The sequence below is a fragment of the Oncorhynchus nerka genome, linkage group LG7 (genome assembly GCF_034236695.1).
Source record: "Oncorhynchus nerka isolate Pitt River linkage group LG7, Oner_Uvic_2.0, whole genome shotgun sequence".
In the NCBI taxonomy this organism is placed as follows: domain Eukaryota; kingdom Metazoa; phylum Chordata; class Actinopteri; order Salmoniformes; family Salmonidae; genus Oncorhynchus; species Oncorhynchus nerka.
The window spans coordinates 19,311,336-19,337,060 of record NC_088402.1 but is presented as its reverse complement, the minus strand read 5'-3'; the positions used below and the strand labels follow the sequence as shown (position 1 = coordinate 19,337,060).

Sequence of the window (25,725 nt, the reverse complement as noted above, 5' to 3'; positions counted from 1 at the left end):
ACCTATGTTGACCCGGAATTGGACGCCAAATCCGAGCGATTCTATCGGAGGAGTAAACATGGAGGACAACGGCGGTGAAGATCCTGTTAATAACAACAATGATACAACGGTATCTTCGGATGGATCTATTATTAAGGTTACAGTCAAAACCCCGAAAGATAAGGAAGAAATCGCCATATCGGAAGATGCCTCGGTCACTCAGGTTCGTTTATTTTGTTAATCCGTAGCTTGCTAGCGAGCGGCCACAAACGTTAGCTGCTATGCTACATCATCATCATGCCCACTGGTGGGTGGGGGTGTGTGTGTGTGTAGTTAAGTGTAGTGTAGTTAGTTAGCGAGCTAATATTCCAGAATTGGACGGTGTAGCGATATTTATAGCTATTTACCTAGCAAACTATTCACTAACTTTGTTATAATACCACTCTCAAATACTCTAGTCCTCCATATTGTTAGGTCCTTAGTTGTTTTATGTAGCCTAGCTAACGTTAGCTAACCGGCTTTCCAACTCAACAAATGACAGCTGATTCCCTGCACAGTCAAGGCAATGTATCGTGTGACTTTTGTATGTTGGTCATAAAAAAAACAATATTTTAACGAAGTAGTTAGCTAACTAGGTGAATTGTTAGCTAACGTTGGATAAATGTTGTTAGCTAAATGCTAGCTATCTAGTTTCTTAGCTGTTTCTCCAGAAACAACTTTGTGCTGGTCTTGGCACTCTATAAACAGTCTTTTTCTTCAGAATGTAACGGAACCTCATTGTTCTGAATATCAGTTACTGGACTTTAGATTTCTGTCCATGTGAATCATCTCTCCCATACACATGTCCCCCTGTTCCATTCAAGCTGATGTGTTATGAATCTGTCAGCTAATGTCTCTTTTCTTCCTGTCACTCCAGTCCTGATTTGATATCCTGAACAGCTAAATGGCCTACAGCTTATTTTTTTACTCCTGTTTAATGTGCCTCTCATATGTGTAGTATTCTTGTGCTCACTGGAGGCACAACACTAAGAGGGATTTGGTATTTGTGATCGGGTAGTATGATTCTTGTAATAGGATAAGCAGTGAGCATTTACCCAGAGATAAGCAACGAGGATTTACCCAAAGATAAGCAACGAGGATTTACCCAGAGATAAGCAATGAGGATTTACCCAGAGATAAGCAATGAGGATTTACCCAGAGATAAGCAATGAGGATTTACCCAGAAACAAGGCTTTAGAATTAAAATCAGTTCATTTAGAATTGTTTGACTACGTCACTTTGTTTCCCTTTCTTCCCTCATCTTCCGCCCTCTTTCTCTTGCTGTCCATCCCTCCTCTCTCTATATATCTTTCTCCTTTCCCAGTTTAAGGAGGAGATCTCGCGGAGGTTCAAAGCCAAGCAGGATCAGTTGGTTCTGATCTTTGCAGGGAAGATCCTGAAGGACGGGGACTCGCTCAACCAACACGGCATCAAGGACGGCCTGACAGTCCACCTGGTCATAAAGACGGCACACAAGTAAGATGATGCAAAATGGATATTGTGTTTTAGTTGGATACTGTCGTCTTCTTCGGACATTTGGCAGGAAGGGAAAATTGGAATTGGAAAAGGAATTGCTTGGTCAACTTTTGAATAGGTGAATAGGCTATATGTAGTGTCTCCACTTGCATCGCCGAATAGCTTTCGGTAACGCAACTGGTTAGTATGTATTATCGGGGCGGCAGGGTAGCCTAGTGGTTAGAGCGTTGGACTAGTAACCGGAAGGTTGCAAGTTCAAACCCCCGAGCTGACAAGGTACAAATCTGTCGTTCTGCCCCTGAACAGGCAGTTAACCCACTGTTCCTAGGCCGTCATTGAAAATAAGAATTTGTTGTTAACTGACTTGCCTAGTAAAATAAAAATAAATAAAATTAAAGTGGGCGGTCACGTGTTTTGCAGAATAGTATTGCTAGTTTGAGCCGACAGATCTATAACTGACATTTCTAGGTGAATTTGGTCGGGTCGCCAAATTCATATTGCATATTGTAGCTTTAATGTGAATTTGGAAAAATAACTGATCAGTGCATTGTCCCTCCAGGGCAGGAGATGGTGCTAGTTCCTCCACCTCCTGCACCTCCCAGGTAGGCAGCAGTAGTGGCAGCTCCTCGGGCCCCAGTTCTGCAGCCCACTCCTCCACAGTAGGGTCCACTGGAGGCCCTGCCTCGGCACCCCCACAGACCCCCAACATACTGAGTGAGTTTACAAAGATAAATAAGTACACACTTCTAATCTTGTCTATCCACCCCCCCACACACCCCCAACAGTTTATACTGAAAAAGACACCCGACAACAATTTCCAAAGATCATTACTATCACCATCACGACCTCTGACCATGCCCCTCTCCCTCCCTCCTAGCCGGGTTCGGTGACTTGTCCAGCCTGAGCAGTATGGGCATGGGCTCAGCTAACTTCATGGAGCTGCAGCAGCAGATGCAGAGCCAGCTGATGTCCAACCCAGAGATGCTGTCTCAGATCATGGAGAACCCCTGGTGCAGAACATGATGTCCAACCCAGACCTGATGAGGCAGATGATCGTGGCTAACCCTCAGATGCAGCAGCTGATGGAGCGTAACCCCGAGATCTCCCACATGCTCAACAACCCCGAGCTTATGAGACAGGTGAGGGACCTTACAGTGAAATGCTTACTTACGAGCCCCCTAACCACCAATGCAGTTTTTAAAAAATACGGATAGGAATAAGAGCTAAAAGTAACAAGTCATTAAAGAGCAGCATTAAAATAACAATAGCAAGAATATATACAGGGGGTTATCGGTACAGAGTCAATGTGTGGGGTCACTGGTTAGTTGAGGTAATATGTACATGTAGGTAGAGTTATTAAAGTGACTATGCATAGATGATAACGACAGATTAGCAGCCGTGTAAAAGAGGGGGGGTGGAATGCAAATAGTCTGGGTAGCCATTTAATTAATGTTCAGGGGTCATGGCTTGGAGGTAGAAGCTTCTTGGTCCTAGACTTGACGCTCCGGTACCGCTTGCAGTGCGGTAGCAGAGAGAACAGTCTGACTAGAGTGGCTGGAGTCCTTGACAATTTTTAGGGCCTTTCTCTGACACTGCCTGGTATAGAGGTCCTGGATGGCAGGAAGCTTTGCCCCAGTGATGCACTGGGCCATTCGCAATAACCTCTGTAGTGCGGTTGGAGGTCAAGCAGTATCTATACCAGGCAGTGATGTGTTTAGTCCCAGAGTCCTTAGCTTATTGATGAGCTTTCAGGGCACTAAGGTGTTGAACGCTGAGCTGTGGTCAATGTATAGCATTTTCACATAGGTGTTCCTTTTGTCCAGGTGGGAAAGGGCAGTGTGGAGTGCAATAGAGATTAGAGCTTGACCAATTAATCTGCATGGCAGATTGATTAGGGCCGATTTCAGGTTTTCATAACAATCGGTAATCTGCTTTTTTTGCACGACGATTACATTGCAATCCACGAGCAGATTGCGTGGCAGGCTGGAGTGTACTGTGGCTGGAGTGTACTGTGTAATTGACAGGCTGGGATTGGCTGGAGTGTACTGTGTAACATCCAGATTGGGATTTGCTAGAGTGTACTGTGTTTATGACATGTTGCGATTGGCGTTGGGATTGGCTGAAGTGTACTGCGTTACTACAGGTTGGGATTGGCTGGAGTGTACTGCGTTAATGACTGGTTGGATTTGGCTGGAGTGTACTGTCTTAATGACGGGTTGGAATTCGCTGGAGTGTACTGTCTTAATGACGGGTTGGAATTCGCTGAAGTGTACTGTGTTACTGACGGGTTGGGATTAGCTGAAGTGTACTGTGTTACTGACTGGTTTGGAATGGGTGGATTTTATTGTTACTGACTGGTTGGGATTGGCTGGAGGGATCACTGACAGGTTATTGTTGGCTGGAGTGTACTGGATCACTGACATGTTGTGATTGGCTGGAGTGTACTGTGTCACTGACAGGTTGTGATTGGCTGGAGTGTACTGTGTCACTGACAGGTTGGGATTGGCTGGAGTGTACTGTGTCACTGACAGGTTGTGATTGGCTGGAGTGTACTGTGTCACTGACAGGTTGTGATTGGCTGGAGTGTACTGTGTCACTGACAGGTTGGGATTGGCTGGAGTGTACTGTGTCACTGACAGGTTGGGATTGGCTGGAGTGTACTGTGTTAATGCCGATTTGGTATGCCTGGAGTGTACTGTGTTAATGATGATTTGGGATGTCTGGAGTGTACTGTGTCACTGACAGGTTGTGATTGCCTGGAGTGTACTGTGTCACTGACAGGTTGTGATTGGCTGGAGTGTACTGTGTCACTGACAGGTTGGGATTGGCTGGAGTGTACTGTGTTAATGACGATTTGGGATGCCTGGAGTGTACTGTGTCACTGACAGGTTGGGATTGGCTGGAGTGTACTGACAGGTTGTGATTGGCTGGAGTGTACTGTGTTAATGACATTTGGGATTGCCTGGGGTGTACTGTGTCACTGACAGGTTGTGATTGGCTGGAGTGTACTGTGTTAATGACAGGTTGTGATTGGCTGGAGTGTACTGTGTTAATGACGATTTGGGATACCTGGAGTGTACTGTGTTACTGACAGGTTGTGATTGGCTGGAGTGTACTGTGTTAATGACGATTTGGGATGCCTGGAGTGTACTGTGTTAATGACGATTTGGGATGCCTGGAGTGTACTGTGTTAATGAAGATTTGGGATGCCTGGAGTGTACTGTGTTAATGACGATTTGGGATGCCTGGAGTGTACTGTGTTAATGACGATTTGGGATGCCTGGAGTGTACTGTGTTAATGACGATTTGGGATGCCTGGAGTGTACTGTGTTAATGACGATTTGGGATGCCTGGAGTGTACTGTGTTAATGACGATTTGGGATGCCTGGAGTGTACTGTGTTAATGACGATTTGGGATGCCTGGAGTGTACTGTGTTAATGACGATTTGGGATGCCTGGAGTGTACTGTGTTAATGACGATTTGGGATGCCTGGAGTGTACTGTGTTAATGACGATTTGGGATGCCTGGAGTGTACTGTGTTAATGACGATTTGGGATGCCTGGAGTGTACTGTGTTAATGACGATTTGGGATGCCTGGAGTGTACAAAGAAGTTAGATTTGGCTAATAATGTAGCAGCTGCTGTTTTTTTTTCATTTATTTTTTAACTGTTGTAAATCGACTGCTTTTTGAGAGGAATCTTTACATTTAGCTGCATTCTAAATTATTTAAAGATATAGGTTTCTCAGACACAGATTAAGTTTAGTCCTGAAAAAAAAAAAAGAAAGCTCAATTGAGAAAATTTAAAATGATTTTTGTCCAGAATAAGGCTTAGCCTTATCTGTGTCTGGGAATGGTGTTTGGGTCTACCTTACCCTTCTAGTCCCTGTACCCCAGAACCCAGCCTAGCTGAAAAAATCCTGTCCATCCCTTCCTGTTCCCTTCTCCTCAGACCATGGAGCTGGCCAGGAACCCTGCTATGATGCAGGAGATGATGCGTAACCAGGATCGGGCGCTTAGCAACCTGGAGAGCATCCCGGGGGGCTACAACGCCCTGCGAAGGATGTACACAGACATCCAGGAACCCATGTTCAGCGCCGCACGAGACCAGGTACCCACTGATGACAATGATTTAAAATCAGTTGACATCACGACTAAGTTCAAATTCAAACTAGGGATTCACCCATTTTTTAAAAAGGTTTTTCAGCCTCAGAAACAAACTCTACGATATCCCGTGGAGAGTGCTGAACATAAACTCCATTGGTATTCAAGAAGTTGATAATTACTTATTTCTCTCCTTTCTCCCAGTTTGGAAACAACCCTTTCTCAGCCCTGGGGGGCAACTCTGATGGGGGGGTGCAGCCATCGAGGACAGAGAACCGGGAACCACTGCCCAACCCATGGGGCCCCCCCAGCTCCACCAACCCCTCTGAGGGTGGAGGGGGCACGGGCACCACAGGCTCCTCTACCACTGGCAGCACCAACCCCAGTGTCTCCAACCCTCTTGGTGTCAACTCTGCCAGTCTGGGAAATGGTACGGTAATACATAGACTGACTTCCTGTTGAAGTGACAGCATTCAGTTGATATACTACAGCTTCACATACTGCAATATCACATGAAAATGTATTAAAATTAAAAACGTTAATATCACGTTTACGTAAGTATTCAGACTCTCTGTACTTTGTTATAGCAGCAATTTGGCCTCAAGTCTTCAAGCTTGGTACACCTGTATTTGCAGAGTTTCTCCCATTCTTCTCTGTAGATCCTCTCAAGCCCTGTCAGGTTCGATGGGGAGCATCGCTGCACTATTTTCAGGTCTCCAGAGATGTTCCATCAGGTTCATGTCCAGGCTCTGGCTGGGCCACTCAAGGACATTCAGAGACTGAAGCCACTCCTGCGTTGTCTTGGCTGTGTGCTTAGGGTCGTTGTCCTGTTGGAAGGATAATCTTCGTCCCAGTCTGGGGTCTTCAGCGCTCTGGAGCAGGTTTTCATCAAGGATCTCTTTCTACTTTGCTCAGTTATCTTTCCCTTGATCCTGACTCGTCTCCCAGTCCCTGCCTCTGGAAAAAAAATCCCCACAACATGATGCTGCCACCACCATGCTTCGCCGTAGGATTGGGGCCAGGTTTCCTCTAATCAAATCAAATCAAATTTATTTATATAGCCCTTCGTACATCAGCTGATATCTCAAAGTGCTGTACAGAAACCCAGCCTAAAACCCCAAACAGCAATCAATGCAGGTGTAGAAGCACCTCTAGATGTGACGTTTGGCATTCAGGCCAAAGAGTTCAATCTTGGTTTTATCCGACCAGAGAATCTTGTTTCTCATGGTCTGAGAGTCCTTTAGTTGCCTTTTAGCAAACTCCAAGCAGGCTTTTATGTGCCTTTTACCTCCGTCTGGCCACTCTACCATAAAGGCCTGATTGGTGGAGTGTTGCAGAGATGATTGTCCTTCTGGAAGGTTCTCTCTACAGAGGAACTCTGTCAGAGTGACCATCGGGTTCTTGGCCACCTCCCTGACCAAGGCTCTTCTCCCCCGATTGCTCAGTTTGTCAGGGTGGCCAGATCTAGGAAAAGTCTTGGTGGCTCCAAACTTCTTCCTTTTAAGAATGATGGACGCCAATGTGTTCTTGGTGATATTCAATGCTGCAGAAATTGGTTGTGTGCCTTTCCAAATCAGGTCCAATCAATTTAACTTACCACAGGTGGACTCCAATCAAGTTGTAGAAACATCTCAAGGATGATCAATTTTTTATTTTATTTTACCTTTATTTAACCAGGCAAGTCAGTTAAGAACACATTCTTATTTTCAATGACGGCCTGAGAACAGTGGGCCTGTTCAGGGGCAGAACGACAGATTTGTACCTTGTCAGCTCGGGGGTTTGAACTCGCAACCTTCCGGTTACTAGTCCAACGCTCTAACCACTAGGCTACCCTGCCGCCCCAGGATGATCAATGGAAACAGGATGCACCCAAGCTCAATTTTGAGTCTCATAGCAAAGGGTCTCAATACTTATTCAAAAAGGTATTTCTGTTTTATTTTTAATACATTTGCTAAAATGTCTAAACCTGTTTTCGCTTTGTCATTATGGGGTATTGTGTGTAGATGATGATTTTTTTTATTTAATCAATTTTAGAAAAGGCTGTATCCTAACAGATTTTTGGGAAAAGTCAAGGGGGTCTGCATACTTTCCGAATGGGCTGTATGTCAGTTTGGGGATTGTAAGCACACGCACGCACAACGGCACTTACCCACCCTCCCTCGTGTGTGTGTGTGTGTGTGTGTGTGTGTGTGTGTGTGTGTGTGTGTGTGTGTGTGTGTGTCCCAGGCATGTTCAGCAGTCCAGGCATGCAGAGTCTGATGCAGCAGATTTCAGAGAACCCCCAGCTGATGCAGAACATGCTGTCTGCTCCCTACATGCGCAGTATGATGCAGTCTCTGGCCCAGAACCCAGACATGGCCTCCCAGGTCTGTAGCAACAGAGTAGTGGGGGTTATCATGGTTCATAAAGTCACTTTAAGTGTGTCATACGGCACCCTATTCCCTTTATAGTGCACCCATAGGGGCCATGGTTAAAAGTAGTGCACTATAAAGGGAATAGGGTGACATCTGGGACGCAATTAATCTGAACGCAGGGGGATCCATAGGAATCGATGGGAATGGGTTGTCTGTAATTCATTGGCAGCTGTATAGAACAGATCCAGCTGGCAGTGCTGTACCTCGAGGTATTTAGAACAGGTCCAGCTGGCAGTGCTTTACCTCAAGGTATCTAGAACAGGTCCAGCTGGCAGTGCTTTACCTCGAGGTATCTAGAACAGGTCCAGCTGGCAGTGCTTTACCTCGAGGTATCTAGAACAGGTCCAGCTGGCAGTGCTTTACCTCGAGGTATCTAGAACAGGTCCAGCTGGCTGGCTGTGCTGTACCTCGAGGTATCTAGAACGGGTCCTGGCAGCTGGCTGAACAGGTCCAGCTGGCTGCCTGTACCTCAAGATATCTAGAACGGGTCCAGCTGGCTGGCAGTGCCGTACCTCGAGGTATCTAGAACGGGTCCAGCTGGCTGGCAGTGCCGTACCTCGAGGTATCTAGAACGGGTCCAGCTGGCTGGCAGTGCCGTACCTCGAGGTATCTAGAACGGGTCCAGCTGGCTGGCAGTGCCGCACCTCGAGGTATCTAGAACGGGTCCAGCTGGCTGGCAGTGCCGCACCTCGAGGTATCTAGAACGGGTCCAGCTGGCTGGCAGTGCCGTACCTCGAGGTATCTAGAACGGGTCCAGCTGGCTGGCAGTGCCGTACCTCGAGGTATCTAGAACGGGTCCAGCTGGCTGGCAGTGCCGTACCTCGAGGTATCTAGAACGGGTCCAGCTGGCTGGCAGTGCCGTACCTCGAGGTATCTAGAACGGGTCCAGCTGGCTGGCAGTGCCGTACCTCGAGGTATCTAGAACGGGTCCAGCTGGCTGGCAGTGCCGTACCTCGAGGTATCTAGAACGGGTCCAGCTGGCTGGCAGTGCCGTACCTCGAGGTATCTAGAACGGGTCCAGCTGGCTGGCAGTGCCGTACCTCGAGGTATCTAGAACGGGTCCAGCTGGCTGGCAGTGCCGTACCTCGAGGTATCTAGAACGGGTCCAGCTGGCAGTGCTTTACCTATCTCCATATAGATAGACCGATATGAGGAAGAGGGTGAACAACCTCCCCACTGGGGAAGCAGCAGGTTGCAGCTGGCGAACGACAGGACCCTGATCTTCTCTCACCTTCTGTGTCTCCCGCAGGTGTTGATGAATAATCCCCTTTTTGCTGGAAACCCCCAACTGCAGGAACAGTTCAGGAGCCAGCTGCCGGTCTTCCTGCAGCAGGTATATACACACACACATATCAAACAGAGAGCTGAACCTGTCCCAAGGACTTGATTAAATTGAGTCTGGACTGGATGATTTGTTTCAGAATGTTAATTGATTCATTGTTAGTTTGATTGTGACTGATGTTGTTTAGATGCAGAACCCAGAGGCACTCTCTGTCATGACCAACCCCCGAGCCATGCAGGCTCTCCTCCAGATACAACAGGGTCTACAGACGCTGCAGACAGAAGCACCGGGACTCATGCCCAGGTACACACACACTGATATATATATATACATACATACACACACACACACACACTTTTGTATATATATACACACACACACACAGACACACACACACCCCACAGGAGGTCGGTGGCACCTTAATTGGGGAGGATGGGCTCGTGGTAATGGCTGGAGCAGAATGGTATCAAATACAGCAAACGCTCTGTTCCAGCCATTATTGTGAGCCGTCCTCCCCTCAGCAGCCTCTGCTGACAAACACTGACACACACACTGAGACACTTTGGGTAGTAGCCTGAATCCTCTGTTAGGCAATATGTTCTCTGAGTCTGTACTAACACCTTTGTGTCTCCCAGTTTGGCACCGGGTGGGCTGCCAGGTGGTCTACCAGGGGGGCTAGTAGGTGGATTACCAGGTGGAATACCCACAACCCCCCTGTCCGTAGGAGGGGGTGTGGCTCCAGAGAACCCCGCCTCTTCGCAGAGCGCCGGAACAAACCCCGCCCAGCAGCTGATGATGCAGCAGATGCTCCAAATGTTCGCAGGAGGGAATGCCTCGGTATGTACCACACACATCCTGTCTTCCCTCATTCTGTTTTACTGTTTGATTGGTTGACTGATTTGATTGAGTGATTGTGACTGGTCCCCCCTATAGAGCCAGACCCCGGAGGTGCAGTTCCAGCAGCAGCTGGAGCAGCTGGGTGCTATGGGCTTCATCAACCGAGAGGCCAACCTGCAGGCCCTCATCGCTACAGGAGGAGATGTCAACGCTGCCATCGAGAGACTGCTGGGCTCTCAGCCCTCATAAAGACACACTTGCACACACACAGTTACGTATATAAGCATACGTCGATACAGACACACGCATACACACTATCCAGCTCTGGGTAGCAAGGGATAAACACACACACATACTGTCTACAGAGAACCAAGAAGTGAAATGAACCGTCCCAAACCGACACAGATGAGACCCGGTCAGGATATGTACCATTCTAAACATCCACCGCAGCCTCCTGTCAGATCATGCCCCCCTCCCCCCACACCCATATCCCCTGTTCTTAGCCTCATCCACAGAGCTCTGCCCAGCAGAACCAGACTGACCAGACCTCCTCAACAGAGGGGTGCGAAAGGGAAGGGGGCGAAAGGTACCCTCTCTTAAACAGAGATGCTTTACCCGACAAGATTCATTCATCCATCTTCCTCTCTAATAAATCTGAGGGGTTTATTCAATGAGATGAGAGTTCAGAGTGCGGCAGATAGAAATGCATTCACTGCATTGCATAGAGCTGTTATGACGCATTTGTTTCCTGTCTATATGTTGCATTTCTGTCTACAGTGATGTGAACAATCCACCATTTTGACCAAACCCCTGATCTGCAGGGTATATGGAGAGGGTAGGAAGAGAGAAATACAAAATAGTTTTGTCAATCTCACACGGATATCAGGCTCCAATCCCTTCCCCCTCTTTCCACTACTTTAACCGTCCAAAACCCTTTCTATTTATTGCTAGTGCTGAAAAGAAAAGATCCCCCACACTTCCACATCCCCCACACTTCAAATCAAATGAGTCTGCCGGTGCTGGTGTAGATTGACTTCACACAGGCGGTGCCACAAGATTGAGACCTTTGATAAGATTGAGAAATGTCATGATAATCGTTAATGAAGGAAGAAAGGTGTGGTTCTGAGGAAGACAAAGATGAGACAGACAGATTTCCTTTTCATTTTAATCTGATTCATTATGTATTTTAATTTGAGGTGTAAGTCGTACCTACCTATAGATAATCTGTTTTGTCTCATTAAACAAAACTCTTCCTGGAAAATGTATGAATAAAATATGATGAAAAAAGGCTTTACATTTTTGGTATGGTGTGGCACCATACGTTGTTGTAAATGTAGGTTCTGGCTTGTTGCTTTTATTTTAGCATTGTAGTTGTGGTAACCTTGGCAATGGCTTCCATAGCTGTGATTTGTCTGTTGGCCTCAGCTAAAAATCTATACCCAATTCAACATGTTTGAACTAACTTTTAACAGTACTGTACTACAAAATAAAACTAAGTTGGTCAATAAGAACCCTATTTCAAATTGTGACCATCCTGACTTGTAGTATGAAGAACAGAATTATACTGCGCGTTCCATTCAGCAGTCCACTCCACTTATACATCACTTATTCTGGAAGTAGTGAAACAGTTTCATTTAAGTTGAATGAATAATGCATTTTCCTGGTAGCCTGGAAGCTCCTCGATGTTATACTGTTGTCTACTGTAGTATCTACCTGTCAAGTGAGGATTTGTCACGGTGCATTGGAAGACTGCATTGGAAGACGGTGCATTGAAACTGTCATTTAGTTTAGTGCACCTCTGTAGTCAGGGCCGTGCACAGACCTTTCAGTGGGCAGGTGCTCAAAATGAAAAATGGGCACCCCCCTCCCCGCTTGATAATTATTTTCATAATATCTCGAAATTCATAACATACCAAATGCCTCTGTAGTGAAAATGAAAAAACTACAAATAGCATAGGCCTATTTATTTCTGCAACAACACACTAATCATCACAAATTGTAAGCAAGCTATTTACTTAGTGCCTCCTAAAGACATGACTGACCTCGGGGAAAAGAGTGTGGGCTGTCAGCTGATCGTTGTTGATTGATTCACATGCTCTTTTACTAATTGTGAATTAACTCTGTCTTTTTGCATCTCTTTGATGTGGATATCAGCCAACCAGACCAAATATTGATGATGTAGGCTAAATCAAATGTTAAACAAATGTCATGCTGCTGTGGCAGTACTGTTGATATTTACTAGTTAGCTAGCAACACACACTGAGCTCCATACAGGGTGGCCAAGCAGGAGAAACCAGAGCCATATACACAACATGGCCAAAAGTAGTTGACAATTTCAGCCACACCTGTTGCTGACAGGTAGATAAAAATTGACCACACAGCCATGCAATCTCCATAGACAGACATTGGCAGTAGAATGGCTTAACTGAAGAGCTCAGGGACTTTCAACGTGGCACCTTTTTATAGGATGCCACCTTCCCAACAAGTCAATTCAATTACTTTTTGCCCGGTCAGCTGTAAATGCTGTTATTTTGAAGTGGAAACCTAAGAACAACGACGGCAAAGTGGTAGACCACACAAGCTCAGAACGGGACTGCCGAGTGCTGAAGCGCGTAGCTCGTTAAAATAATCTGTCCTGGGTTGCAACACTCACGACAGAGTTCCAAACTGCCTCTGGAAGCATTGTCAGGACAATAACTATTAGTGGGAGCTTCATGAAATGGGATCGCCAAGCGCCAGCTGGAGAGGTGTTAAACTCGCTGCCATTGGACTCTGGAGCAGTGGAAACGTGTTCTCTGGAGTGATGAATCACGCTTCACTATCTGGCAGTCTGACGGATGAATCTGGGTTTGGTGGATGCCAGGAGAACGCTACATGCCCCAGTAAAATAGTGCCAACTGTAACGTTTGGTGGAGGAGGAATGATGGTCTGAGGCTGTTTTTCATGGTTCGGGTTAGGCCCTCTTAGTTCCAGTGAAGGGAAATCTTAACACTACAGCATACAATGACATTCTAGATGATTCTGTGCTTCCAACTTTGTGGCAACAGTATGGGGAAGGCCCTTTCCTGTTTTTGCATAACAATGCCCGCGTGTAGAAAGCGAGGTCCATACAGAAATGGTTTGTCGAGATCGGTGTGGAAGAACTTGACTGGTCTGTACCGAGCCTTGACCTCAACCCAATCAAACACAGTTGAGATGAATTGGAACCACGACTGCAAGCCAGGCCTCATCCCCCAACATAAGTGCCCGACCTCACTAATGCTCTTCTGGCATAGATATTATAAACAGTACCAGTCAAAAGTTTGGACACACCTACTCAAATGTGTTTTTTCCCCTCATCAAGCTACACACCGAAATGACAAAGCAAAAAATGTAAAACTGAAAAAATAAATTTACATAAGTTTTCAGACCCTTTACTCAGTACTTTGTTGAAGCACCTTTGGCAGTTATTACAGCATCGAGTCTTCTTGGGTATGACGCTATAAGCTTGGCACACCTGTATTTGGGGAGTTTCTCACATTCTTCTCTGCAGATCCTCTCAAGATCTGTCAGGTTGGATGGGGAGCGTTGCTGCACAGCTATTTTCAGGTCTCTCCAGAGATGTTCAATCGGGTTCAAGTCCAGGCTCTGGCTGGGCCACTCAAGGACATTCAGAGACTTGTCCCAAAGCGTTGTCTTGGCTGTGTGCTTAGGGCCATTGTCCTGTTGGAAGGTGAACCTTTGCCCCAGTCTGAGGTCTTCAGCGCTCTGGAGCAGGTTTTAATCAAGGGTCTCTCTACTTTGCTCCGTTCATCTTTCCCCTGATCCTGACTAGTCTCCCAGTCCCTGCAGCTGAAAACATCCCCACAGCATGATGCTGCCACCACCATGCTTCACCGTAGGGATGGCATTCAGGCCAAAGAGTTCAATCTTGGTTTCATCAGACCAGAGAATCTTGTTTCTCATGGTCTGAGTCTTTAGGTGCCTTTTGACAAACTCCAAGCAGGCTGTCATGTGCCTTTTACTGAGTAGTGACTTTGTCTGGACACTCTACCATAAAGGCTTGATTGGTGGAGTGCTGCAGAGATGGTTGTCCTTCTGGAAGCTTCTCCCATCTCCAGAGTGACCATCAGGTTCTTGGGGACTTTTAATGCTGCAGAAAATGTTTGATACCCTTCCCCAGCTCTGTGCCTCGACACAATCCTGTCTCTGAGCTCTACGGACAATTCCTTCGACCTCATGGCTTGGTTTTTGCTCTGACATACACTGTCAACTGTGGGACCTTATATAGACAGGTGTGTGCCTTTCCAAATCATGTCCCATCAATTGAATTTATCACAGGTCGACTTCAATCAAGTTGTAGAAACATCTCAAGGATGATCAATGGAAACAGGATGCATCTGAGCTCAACTTCGAGTCATAGTAAAGGGGCAGAATACTTACTTCCAGTTTAATACTTTCAGTTTCTTTTTTATATATAAATGCAAATTTCTCAGCCTATTTTTGCTTTGTCATCGTGGGTTATTGTGTGTAGATTGCTGAGGAATTGTTTTATTTAATCCATTTTAGAATAACGTAACAAAATGTGGAATAAGTCATGGGGTCTGAATACTTTCCGAATGCACTGTACATTGAGTGATCAACAGTATGGAAAGCCTTTGTCAGGTCTATGAAGAGGGCAACAAAATGCCTTTTATCCATACAGTTAACCACATAATTTATAACTAAGGATGCAGCAGTGCTATGACCTGGTCTAAATCCCGACTGATGTACATTTAGAACACATTTCAAAGGTAAGAAAGATCTTAGCTGAGAATTAATCAAGGATTCAAATATTTTAGCTAGGCAAGAAAGTAAAAAAATAGGCCGATTTTAATTATTTAGGTCACAAGGGTCACCACCTATGTGAAGGGGGACCACACTGGCCGTCTTTCAAATCTTGGGGAAAGTACCAGATATAATCGTCAGGTTAAAAATATGAGTTAATGATTCAGCTATCGGGGGGCAGAGAGCTGCAGCAAAAATGGATGAATCATATCAGTGCCAGTGGATATGGATACACAGTATTGCAAATGCAGAGCAATAAAATGTCTGTCTAGTAAATTGTTGAAATATAAACAAAAGATTGACTTGAAGTTGACGGATTAACTGTGGAGTCAGCTAGAGGCTGGCAGAGAAAAGAGCAGTTGATTGACTGACCAGGGTCAACTACACCACCGTTTCTCTCAAATAAAAAGCCTGCCGAGATAAAAATGATGATTAAAAGCATAACTTATCCCATTCATCTCAGTTATGATGCCAGAGTCAGACAGAACTTGCTTAGGCAGGGAAGATGAGGAATTTGTACGCTTCAGTGCATTTACTGTTTTCCAACATTTTGAAGGATCACCAGCAGAGTCAGAGAGAGATTAACAAGTAGCTTGATTTAGCTTTTATAATTGAGATAGTACATCTGTCTCTCAATTGTCTGAAAGATTGCCAGTCCACTACGGAGACAGTTTTCCCTTGCTTTGTCCCAGGCCTGATTTCTCATCTGAATGAGCTCAGATAACTTTGAAGAAAACCAAGGCTTCAATCTATTTCTGACTGTTAATTGTTTAAAAGGGCCGTGCTTATCTGCCAGAGAAATAAATATGGATTATACATTTTTTGTAGCCAACTCAGGGTCAGAAATACAAGAGACCATGGTTAAATCAGAGAGCAGACTATGTCATGTATAAACCCTTGAGCAGAAAACATTTAAAAAATGTATTTTCTAAAACGTAGATAAGTGTTTTGGTGTTTTGTAACTCTAATGCCCTCAAACTCAACTCTGGACCTCGAAACCAGTTCCACTGGATTTTTTTTTATTGTTCCCCTCTAATCAGGTACTGAGTTAGACCTGGGATGCCAGGTGTTTGCAATTCATTATCAGGTAGAACAGAAAACCAGCAGGCTCCGGATCTCGTAGGGTAAGAGTTGAGTACACCAGCTCTAACACATACTATGGGACAATGATCACTGAAATCATATGCAAATACTCCACTAGACAAATATTAGATTTTTTAAATAATTAAATAAATTAATGAAGAGAGAATAGGGCTTGAGTCAGATTCAAATGAATGCACATACTTTTAAATTGATCTGAGGCCAGAGATAGCCAATCCAGAGTCAAATCCCCTAAAATGACCAACTTTGAGGACAGAAAATGTGTTAAACACTCCGATATAGCACCAATAGCATCCACCATGGCAGCAGGTGGGCAGTAAATCCCAGCAACAAATACATGTGTATTCTGATTTATGGACACATCTACAACCAGGAGCTGAAATTTCTAAGGATCAGAAATATTTAAAGATTGAGATGCCATGAAATTAGATTTGACATATATGGCCACTCATTCCCCCTTTCTGTAATCTGTCACATCTAAATACATTACAATAATTTACCTCAATGTCCTTGTCAGAGTCAGCACCATCTAACCATGTTTCCAAGATAACCAGAATGTCAGGATATAAGTCCTGTACCCAAATGTCAATTGTGTCCATTTTTTAAATCATACTTCACACATTTAGGTGCATTAGTCCAAGCCCCCTGTGATATTTAAAGTCAGAGGGGCTTTTCAGAGCATTCCCATAAGAGCTAACAGGCAAATGGTCATCTGCAGCTATTTGTTGAGTGAGCTGAGACTTTGCCATGGTCCCTGGCCTTGGCAACCAACGGACCGTGTGTGGAGTGGCAAACTTGACAACTTGCGTGCAGTGGGTTCCGAACAACACGAGGCAGGTTTCCATTGACCCAGGTTTATTTGATCAAATCAATGTTGTGACATGTGTAATGGAAACAGCAGATAGGTCAATAGGAGAAATGTTATTAACAATATTTTCATCCGTTGGACGGGTATATTTTTCTTCTGTCTAACTAACTTTCTTTCTTGCGACAAATGATGGAAACTGTGTGGAAATTGGAAATTATTATTGACAAATAATTTTGATGGGTAGGCCTATGCGGGGCATGTGATGTCACCCTCGTAACCATAAAGCTTGACTCCACAATTCATTCTAAATGCCTACCTCTTGCAAAATACATTTTTTCAACTATAAAAATAATCTTTCTTTGCAGTACAGGGATTGTCCTGATTTTCAAGAATGGCAGAATTGCTTCGCCTTCCTTTTCTGGTTGGTAAGTTTCACCATCCAATTATTTCAGATCTACAGGAGTGCAAGTTTCACCACCACACAGACCGTGGCGATACTTTGACACAATAGAATTAGAATATGTCAAATATTAGTCTTGCGAAAGTATTCGGCCCCCTTGAACTTTGCAACCTTTTGCCACATTTCAGGCTTCAAACATAAAGATATAAAACTGTATTTTTTTGTGAAGAATCAACAAGTGGGACACAATCATGAAGTGGAACGACATTTATTGGATATTTCAAACTTTTTTAACAAATCAAAAACTGAAAAATTGGGCGTGCAAAATTATTCAGCCCCCTTAAGTTAATACTTTCTAGCGCCACCTTTTGCTGCGATTACAGCTGTAAGTCGCTTGGGGTATGTCTCTATCAGTTTTGCACATCGAGAGACTGACATTTTTTCCCATTCCTCCTTGCAAAACAGCTCGAGCTCAGTGAGGTTGGATGGAGAGCATTTGTGAACAGCAGTTTTCAGTTCTTTCCACAGATTCTCGATTGGATTCAGGTCTGGACTTTGACTTGGCCATTCTAACACCTGGATATGTTTATTTTTGAACCATTCCATTGTAGATTTTGCTTTATGTTTTGGATCATTGTCTTGTTGGATTACAAATCTCCGTCCCAGTCTCAGGTCTTTTGCAGACTCCATCAGGTTTTCTTCCAGAATGGTCCTGTATTTGGCTCCATCCATCTTCCCATCAATTTTAACCATCTTCCCTGTCCCTGCTGAAGAAAAGCAGGCCCAAACCATGATGCTGCCACCACCATGTTTGACAGTGGGGATGGTGTGTTCAGGGTGATGAGCTGTGTTGCTTTTATGCCAAACATAACGTTTTGCATTGTTGCCCAAAAGTTCAATTTTGGTTTCATCTGACCAGAGCACCTTCTTCCACATGTTTGGTGTGTCTCCCAGGTGGCTTGTGGCAAACTTTAAACGACACTTTTTATGGATATCTTTAAGAAATGGCTTTCTTCTTGCCACTCTTCCATAAAGGCCAGATTTGTGCAATATACGACTGATTGTTGTCCTATGGACAGAGTCTCCCACCTCAGCTGTAGATCTCTGCAGTTCATCCAGAGTGATCATGGGCCTCTTGGCTGCATCTCTGATCAGTCTTCTCCTTGTATGAGCTGAAAGTTTAGAGGGACGGCCAGGTCTTGGTAGATTTGCAGTGGTCTGATACTCCTTCCATTTCAATAGTATCGCTTGCACAGTGCTCCTTGGGATGTTTAAAGCTTGGGAAATCTTTTTGTATCCAAATCCAGCTTTAAACTTCTTCACAACAGTATCTCGGACCTGCCTGGCGTGTTCCTTGTTCTTCATGATGCTCTCTGCGCTTTTAACGGACCTCTGAGACACTATCACAGTGCAGGTGCATTTATACGGAGACTTGATTACACACAGGTGGATTGTATTTATCATCATTAGTCATTTAGGTCAACATTGGATCATTCAGAGATCCTCACTGAACTTCTGGAGAGAGTTTGCTGCACTGAAAGTAAAGGGGCTGAATAATTTTGCACGCCCAATTTTTCAGTTTTTGATTTGTTAAAAAAGTTTGAAATATCCAATACATGTCGTTCCACTTCATGATTGTGTCCCACTTGTTGTTGATTCTTCACAAAAAAATACAGTTTTATATCTTTATGTTTGAAGCCTGAAATGTGGCAAAAGGTCGCAAAGTTCAAGGGGGCCGAATACTTTCGCAAGACACTGTATGCATGTCAATCTCCCCTGGCTCAAAGTGGAGGAGAGATTGACTTCATCACTACTTGTATTTGTGAGAGGTGACATGTTGAAAGCACCTAGCTGTCTGTTTAAATGACAAGTACACAGCTCAGACACTCATGTATACCCCACAAGACATGCCATCAGAGGTCTATTCACAGTCCCCAAGTCTAGAACAGACTACGGAAGGTGCACAGTACTACATAGAGCAATGACTACATGGAACTCTATTCCACATCAGGTAACTGATGCAAGCAGTAGAATCAGAGTTTTTAAAAACTGATAAAATTATACCTTGTGGAACAGTGGGGACTGTGAAGCAACACAAACATAAGCACAGACACATTCATACACACACACACATGATAACATACGCACTATACACACACATACACATGGATTTAGTGTTGTAGATATGTGCTAGTGGAGTAGGGGCCTGAGGGCACACACTTAATGTGTTGTGAAATCTGTTATGAATGTATTGTAATGTTTTTAAAATTGTATAACTACCTTAATTTTGCTGGACCCCAGGAAGAGTAGCTAATGGGGATCCACAATAAATACAAATACAAGATACAGTAGTTAAATGGAAACGCACCCTAGCAGGCAAATGTCATCTATTTTCAATGCAACTTTCTAAATGTCAACAGCAACAAAAATGACTAGACAAGTTAATGGAAACACAGTTAATGACAAATGTATACATTTTGGAGGAAATTATACCACCACCCAAAAGGACACTTTAGAGAGTGGAAAGGCAAAGGGGCAGAGCCCTATCTGTGCACGTGCATGTCTGTAGTAACAACCCGAGGTAAGAGTTGCCCTCAGGGTCAGCTGATCTAGGACCCAATTACCCTCTACAAATCATAACCTGAGGAGGAAACCAAAAATGATCTTAGATCAGTGTCTAAGGACACGTTTGTCCTATTCACCATAGCACTGCTTCACCTGCCATACACTGAAGATGCTGTCAGACGAGATAGACAGACTAGATGGGGAGGGAGGGTGGAGTCTATTCTCTTGTGATAACTGTACATACTAGTGGTTCTACCTGTTACACCTGCTCTGACATCAACTTTCCTCCCCCCGCCTCTGCCTCTCCCATGTGTCAGCTGAGCCACAGGAGGAATCGGCAGCAGGGATCGTCTCTCTGTCTGTCCATAGACAAACTGCCCCCATCTACAGATAAAGAAAGAGGAATGTCAGTGTTAGACTAGCCCTAACCTGTTCTCTCTCTTTCTCCTTCATTTTCACCTCTGTTACACTGTCTCACTACATTGGCACCTTGGGAGACAAGAGAGAGGCTTGTCTCTGCTGTTCTCTCTCTTTTTCTCTCGTTCTCCCTCTCCTGGGACCTAATGCAGTAGCGCCCCTATACCAGGCGGAGGAGGAACCCGCTAGGGCTCAACAACGGCACAGTATGGGTGACGAAAGCTACAACTTTGTCTTCAAAGGTGAGCCTTGTTTGTCAAAGAAGCTGATTCTGTATGTAAACAAATCCCATGGGATGTCCTTTGGGTGGTGGACCATTCTTGAAACCATTCTTGAAACACACGGGAAAGTGTGTGAAAAACCCTGCAGCATTCCAGTTCTTGACACAAACTGGTGCACCTGGCACCTACTTCCATACCCCGTTCAAAGGCACTTAAATAGGTTGTCTTGCCCATTCACCCTCTGAATGGCACACATACACAATCCATGCTTATAAATCCTTCTTTAACCTTTCTCCCCCCGTTCATCTACACTGATTGAAGTGGATTTAAGTGACATCAATAAGGGATCATAGCTTTCACCTAGATGCACCTGGTCAGTCTACGTCATGGAACGAGCAGGTGTTCTTAATGTTTTATAAATTCAGTGTAGATGGTACTGTTGTACCTGAAACATCTAACATTGCACCCAAGAAACGTAATAATGATACAAGTAACTGACTAAATAAAGGAAACAGCAACAAGATTCTACATGTTTCTGGATCTCTATTGGAGGGATACGACACCATTCTTCCACAAGAAATTCCATCATTTGGTGTTTTGCTAATGGAGATTTGAACGGTTTCTCAGGCACCGCTCCAGAATCTCCCATAGGTGTTCATTTGGGTTGAGATCTGGTGACTGAGACAGCCATGGCATATGACTTACATCGTTTCATGCTCATCAAACCGTCAAGTGAACATTCGTGCCCGGTGGATGGGGGCATTGTCATCCTATGGGGGCATAGCCATGGTAGCCAAAATAATGGCTAAAATAATGGCCTGCCCAGCATTTTTATATATGAACCTAAGCATGATGGGATGTTAATTCCCTAATTAACACAGGAACCACACTTGTATGGCAGCACTTGCTTTCAAAATACTTTGTACCCCTCATTTACTCAAGAGTTTCGATGATATCTGTCATCCTTTAGTGGTTCTGATTGGTGAGTCTGGTGTTGGGAAAAGCAACCTGCTGTCTCGCTTCACCAAGAATGAGTTTAACCACGACAGCCGCACGACCATCGGAGTGGAGTTCAGCACCCGCACTGTTCAGCTGGATACCTTCGCCATCAAGGCTCAGATCTGGGACACGGCAGGGCTGGAGAGATACAGAGCCAACACCTCCGCGTGGGTACACACATCAGAACACACACGTGCACTCAACACACACATATGTGCACACACCAGAACGCATGCACGGACATACACACACACTCCTTGTACACAACAAATACATTAGAGCACTAGAGAGCCAATCACCTCAGTGTGGATAGATACACACACTTAAAATGCGTTCGGGAAAGTATTCAGATCACTTGACTGTTTCCACATTTTGTTACGTTACAGCCTTATTCTAGAATTGATGAAATTATTTTTTTCCTAATTAATCTACACAGAATACCTCATAATGACAAAGCGAAAACAGGCTTTTAGGTTTTGCAAATGTATAATAAAAAACACAGAAATAACTCTCTCTCTCTCTCTCTCTCTCTCCGTTTCTCTCACTTTCTCTCTCCAGGTACTACAGAGGGGCGGTGGGGGCTCTGCTGGTGTATGACATTACCAAGCACCTAACCTATGAGAGTGTGGAGCGTTGGTTGAAGGAACTGTACGACCACACCGAACCCCACATGGTGGTCATGCTGGTGGGCAACAAGAGTGATCTGGATACCCTGAGGACCGTGCCCACCGAGGAGGCCAAGGACTTCACAGGTGATAATTTACTTACCAGTTAGTTAAAAGTTACTAGTTACTTACTAGTTATTTACCAGTTATGAGTTACTTAGCTACTAGTTAGTTAATAATTATGTACCAGTTACTTACCAGTTACCTGTAACTTAGTTACTAGTTACACAAGTGTGCAATATGCAGTCAATGACAGAAAGTGGCAGAATATTGCAAAATGTTTCATATAGCTTTTCCATAGAATAGCATGGTACTGTAAAAGAAATGACCAACTTTGCATCAATGAAAAGGAATTATATGGTTGGTTCTTATCATGATTGAGTATGATGTATGTAAGAATATAGTCAACAAGGTATTCCTTCTCATGCAGAAAAGAATGGCCTCTTGTTTATGGAGACGTCAGCTCTGGATTCTACCAACGTTGAAGCTGCTTTCCAGGAAGTTCTCACAGGTTCTTATGTTGCTCTTCTACTTCATACCTTTATCTAGAAAATGTTAGACAACACCATGTCATGGTGTGTGTGTGTGTGTTTAAGTAAGTAAGTAAGTAAGTAAGTAAGTAAGTAAGTAAAAGACCAGCATCACTTTTTGACGTGATGATACCTGTTACCCCCAGCGATCCACAAGAAGGTGGCCAGTCGAGAGGTGCCCCGCGTGTCCATCACTGCCTTGACCCTGTCCTGTACTATTGGAACAGCTAGCGACGCCCAGGAGAAACGCAGTACCTGCTGCAAGAACCTCTGACTGGTTCTGACCAGGTTTGACCTGTTCTATCTGATTATCTTCAGTTCTACACAGAATCTTCCTACTCTGTCCTCATTCAGGTTAAAAGGAATAGTGTATAGGACTGTCCAAACCAAAGACCAGGCAAGTCAAATCAAGTCACATTTAATTTACAGTGCATTTCACAATTCTCAACACGACAGATTTAAGAGACATGCCACATTTATGTACAGTTGATCAATGTTGACACTATTGGTGCTACTGCTTGGCTAAATGTTGCTGACCACAACATATTTGGGTGGATTTCTTTTTCTTCTGTATGCTTGTTTTTAAACCTTAGCAGTTATTATACAGCAAATAAATGTTGATTTGGTATATTCAAAAGGAGGAACTACATTATTTTGGTATATACATCATGTCAGGTTGACCACATAAAAAAAAAATCGCAAATGCGGAACAGCGGTATGATTTGCGTGATATTCGAGTGACAATGTAGCTTACACACACACACACACACACACACACACACACACACACACACACACAAAATCCCCCTCCCGCTGCACTAAAAGAGCTAATTGAATAGCACGTAGCATAGTCTTTTGCCTCGCGCAAAATTTGGTGATGCAGAAACGAGAGACCACTTTTGTGGCTGTTTTATGAAAATCTGCAAATACTTGTTGGTCTCAGGGAATGTAAAACAGTTAGGATGGGAGACATAAAACCTCTCTGGGATAGGGGGCAGCATTTTCACTTTTGGATAAATAGCGTGCCCAATGCATATTATTAGTATGAGTATAACATAACTTATGTAGCAGGCAAAGGTCACTGTCTATTCAATGATTTTTCATTGGGAAACAAGATTTCTAAGGCACTTGTTTGCAGTTCCTACCACTTCCACTGGATGTCACCAGTTTTTGGAAATTGGTTGAGGTTATTCCTTTGTGTAATGAAGAAGTACGGCCATCTTGAATTTGTGTCATTTGAAGTGTAATTTTTGAGAAGGCGCATGACTGGAAAAGTAGCATGAGTTTGTTGTCTTCCCGTATTGAACACAGATTGTCCTGTCTACAATTTGATCGATTATCAACGTTTAAAAATACCTGAAGTTGTATTACAAAAGTAGTTTGAAATGTTTTAGCAAAGTTTACAGGTAACTTTTGAGATATTTTGTAGTGACGTTGCGCAAATTGGAAGCTGTTTTTTTCTGGATCAAACGCGCCAAATAAATTGACATTTTGGATATGTACTGACAGAATTATTTGAACAAAAGGACCATTTATGATGTTTATGGGACATATTGGAGTGCCAACAAAAGAAGCTTGTCAAAGGTAAGGAATGATTTATATTTTATTTCTGCGTTTTGTGTGGTGCCTGCAGGGTTGAAATATGCTACTCTCTCTTTGTTTACTGTTGTGCTATCATCAGATAATAGCTTCTTCTGCTTTCGCCGAAAAGCCTTTTTGAAATCTGACATGTTGGCTGGATTCACAACAAGTGTGGCTTTAATTTGGTATCTTACATGTGTGATTTAATGAAAGTTTGAATTTTATAGTAGTTTTTTTAAATTTGGCGCTCTGCATTTTCCCTGGCAATTGGCCAGGTGGGACATTTGCGTCCCACCTATCCCAGAGAGGTTAAAACGGTATTGAGTGAAGTAGCAGCAAATATCTTGAATGAGCGACTAATGAGCATCACACGTTTGAAGAAATTAGCTCAACCTATTTTGTGCTAAATCTCGTTGTGCGCTGAGCAGAATATCAGATCTCAACAACGATTGGAGAAGTGTTTAACATCACCAGTCGGTTTAGGCTACCAGCAAAAGAGACAGGTTGGAATCAATTCGCATCAAATGAATAGGACGTCTGAATGAAATACGGGACAAATTCTACCTTTAGTAAATTAGTGGGGTTTTAATTTGTTGATAAAATGTGGGACATGATTGTTTGCGGGAAGTGGGACAAAAGGCCAAAATTTGGGACTGTTCCGCACAATCTGGGACATGTGTCAACAACTATGCGCATGTGTGGTTTGTCACCAAGATGAAAAAACGGTATGAGGTTTTGCGTTGACAAAATGGGAACACTTGTAAAGGTTAAATTAATGACAAGTATGTTTGGCTCAGAGACTTGGTGAAGACCAAGTAGAAAGATTCATGAATTTGAAATTTTGAAGTTTGATATTACAGTAACTATGCACTGTATGTAACATTTTGTAATAGACATGTATTTTACAACCAACTTGTCATGACTCTTTTTAATTGAAGATTTCTTACACGCTGACTAGACCCGGCGCCGCCTGAGTCCGCACACATGTGGATTTTGTCCCCCAACACCAAACCCAATCAGGACATGGAGGTTGAACTATCAAAACGAACTCTGAACCAACTATATTCATTTGGGAGACAGGTCAAAAAGTATTAAACATTTATGGAAATTTAGCTAGCTAGCTTACTGTTGCAGGCTAATTTGTCCTGGGATATAAACATTGGGTTGTTATTTTACCTGAAATGCACAAGGTCCTCTACTCTGACAATTAATCCACACATAAAAGGGTAAACTGAGTTCATTTCCAGAAATCTCTCCTCCTTCAGCCTTCTTTTTCTTTGGACTTTATATGGCGCTTGGCAATCAACTTTAAGGTGCATTACTACCCCCAGCTGGACTGGAGTGTGGACCTCAATTAATCTTTCAATCACCCACGTTGGTATATGCTCCAAAAAACCAATGAGGAGATGGGAGACTTGCAGTGCCTCAAGCTTCACTAATAAAACCACGTTCTATCTTAGTGCCTAGCTGTGCAGACACTCGTTGATGCGAGCGAGCAGTGT

At 44.0% G+C, this 25,725-nt stretch overlaps 2 protein-coding genes across 2 annotated transcripts; both read left to right on the top strand.

The window, feature by feature from the left end:
• The first annotated feature begins 19 nt into the window (after window positions 1-19).
• Window positions 20-11,646, top strand: LOC115131289 (ubiquilin-4-like). Its single transcript, XM_029662870.2, is given in 12 exon segments — window positions 20-202; window positions 1,343-1,494; window positions 2,054-2,208; window positions 2,372-2,500; window positions 2,503-2,633; window positions 5,446-5,604; window positions 5,802-6,027; window positions 7,824-7,963; window positions 9,261-9,344; window positions 9,481-9,596; window positions 9,929-10,130; window positions 10,227-11,646. Coding segments are annotated over 12 exon segments (1,791 nt in total). The 5' UTR covers window positions 20-58; the 3' UTR covers window positions 10,380-11,646.
• A 7,320-nt stretch (window positions 11,647-18,966) lies between these two features.
• Window positions 18,967-23,279, top strand: LOC115132683 (ras-related protein Rab-25-like). The gene is made up of 5 exons (XM_029665404.2): window positions 18,967-20,469; window positions 21,419-21,614; window positions 22,006-22,199; window positions 22,543-22,623; window positions 22,789-23,279. Exons 1-5 carry the CDS (start codon window positions 20,436-20,438, stop codon window positions 22,914-22,916), a joined length of 633 nt encoding a protein of 210 aa, XP_029521264.1. The 5' UTR covers window positions 18,967-20,435; the 3' UTR covers window positions 22,917-23,279.
• Window positions 23,280-25,725: the final 2,446 nt, after the last annotated feature.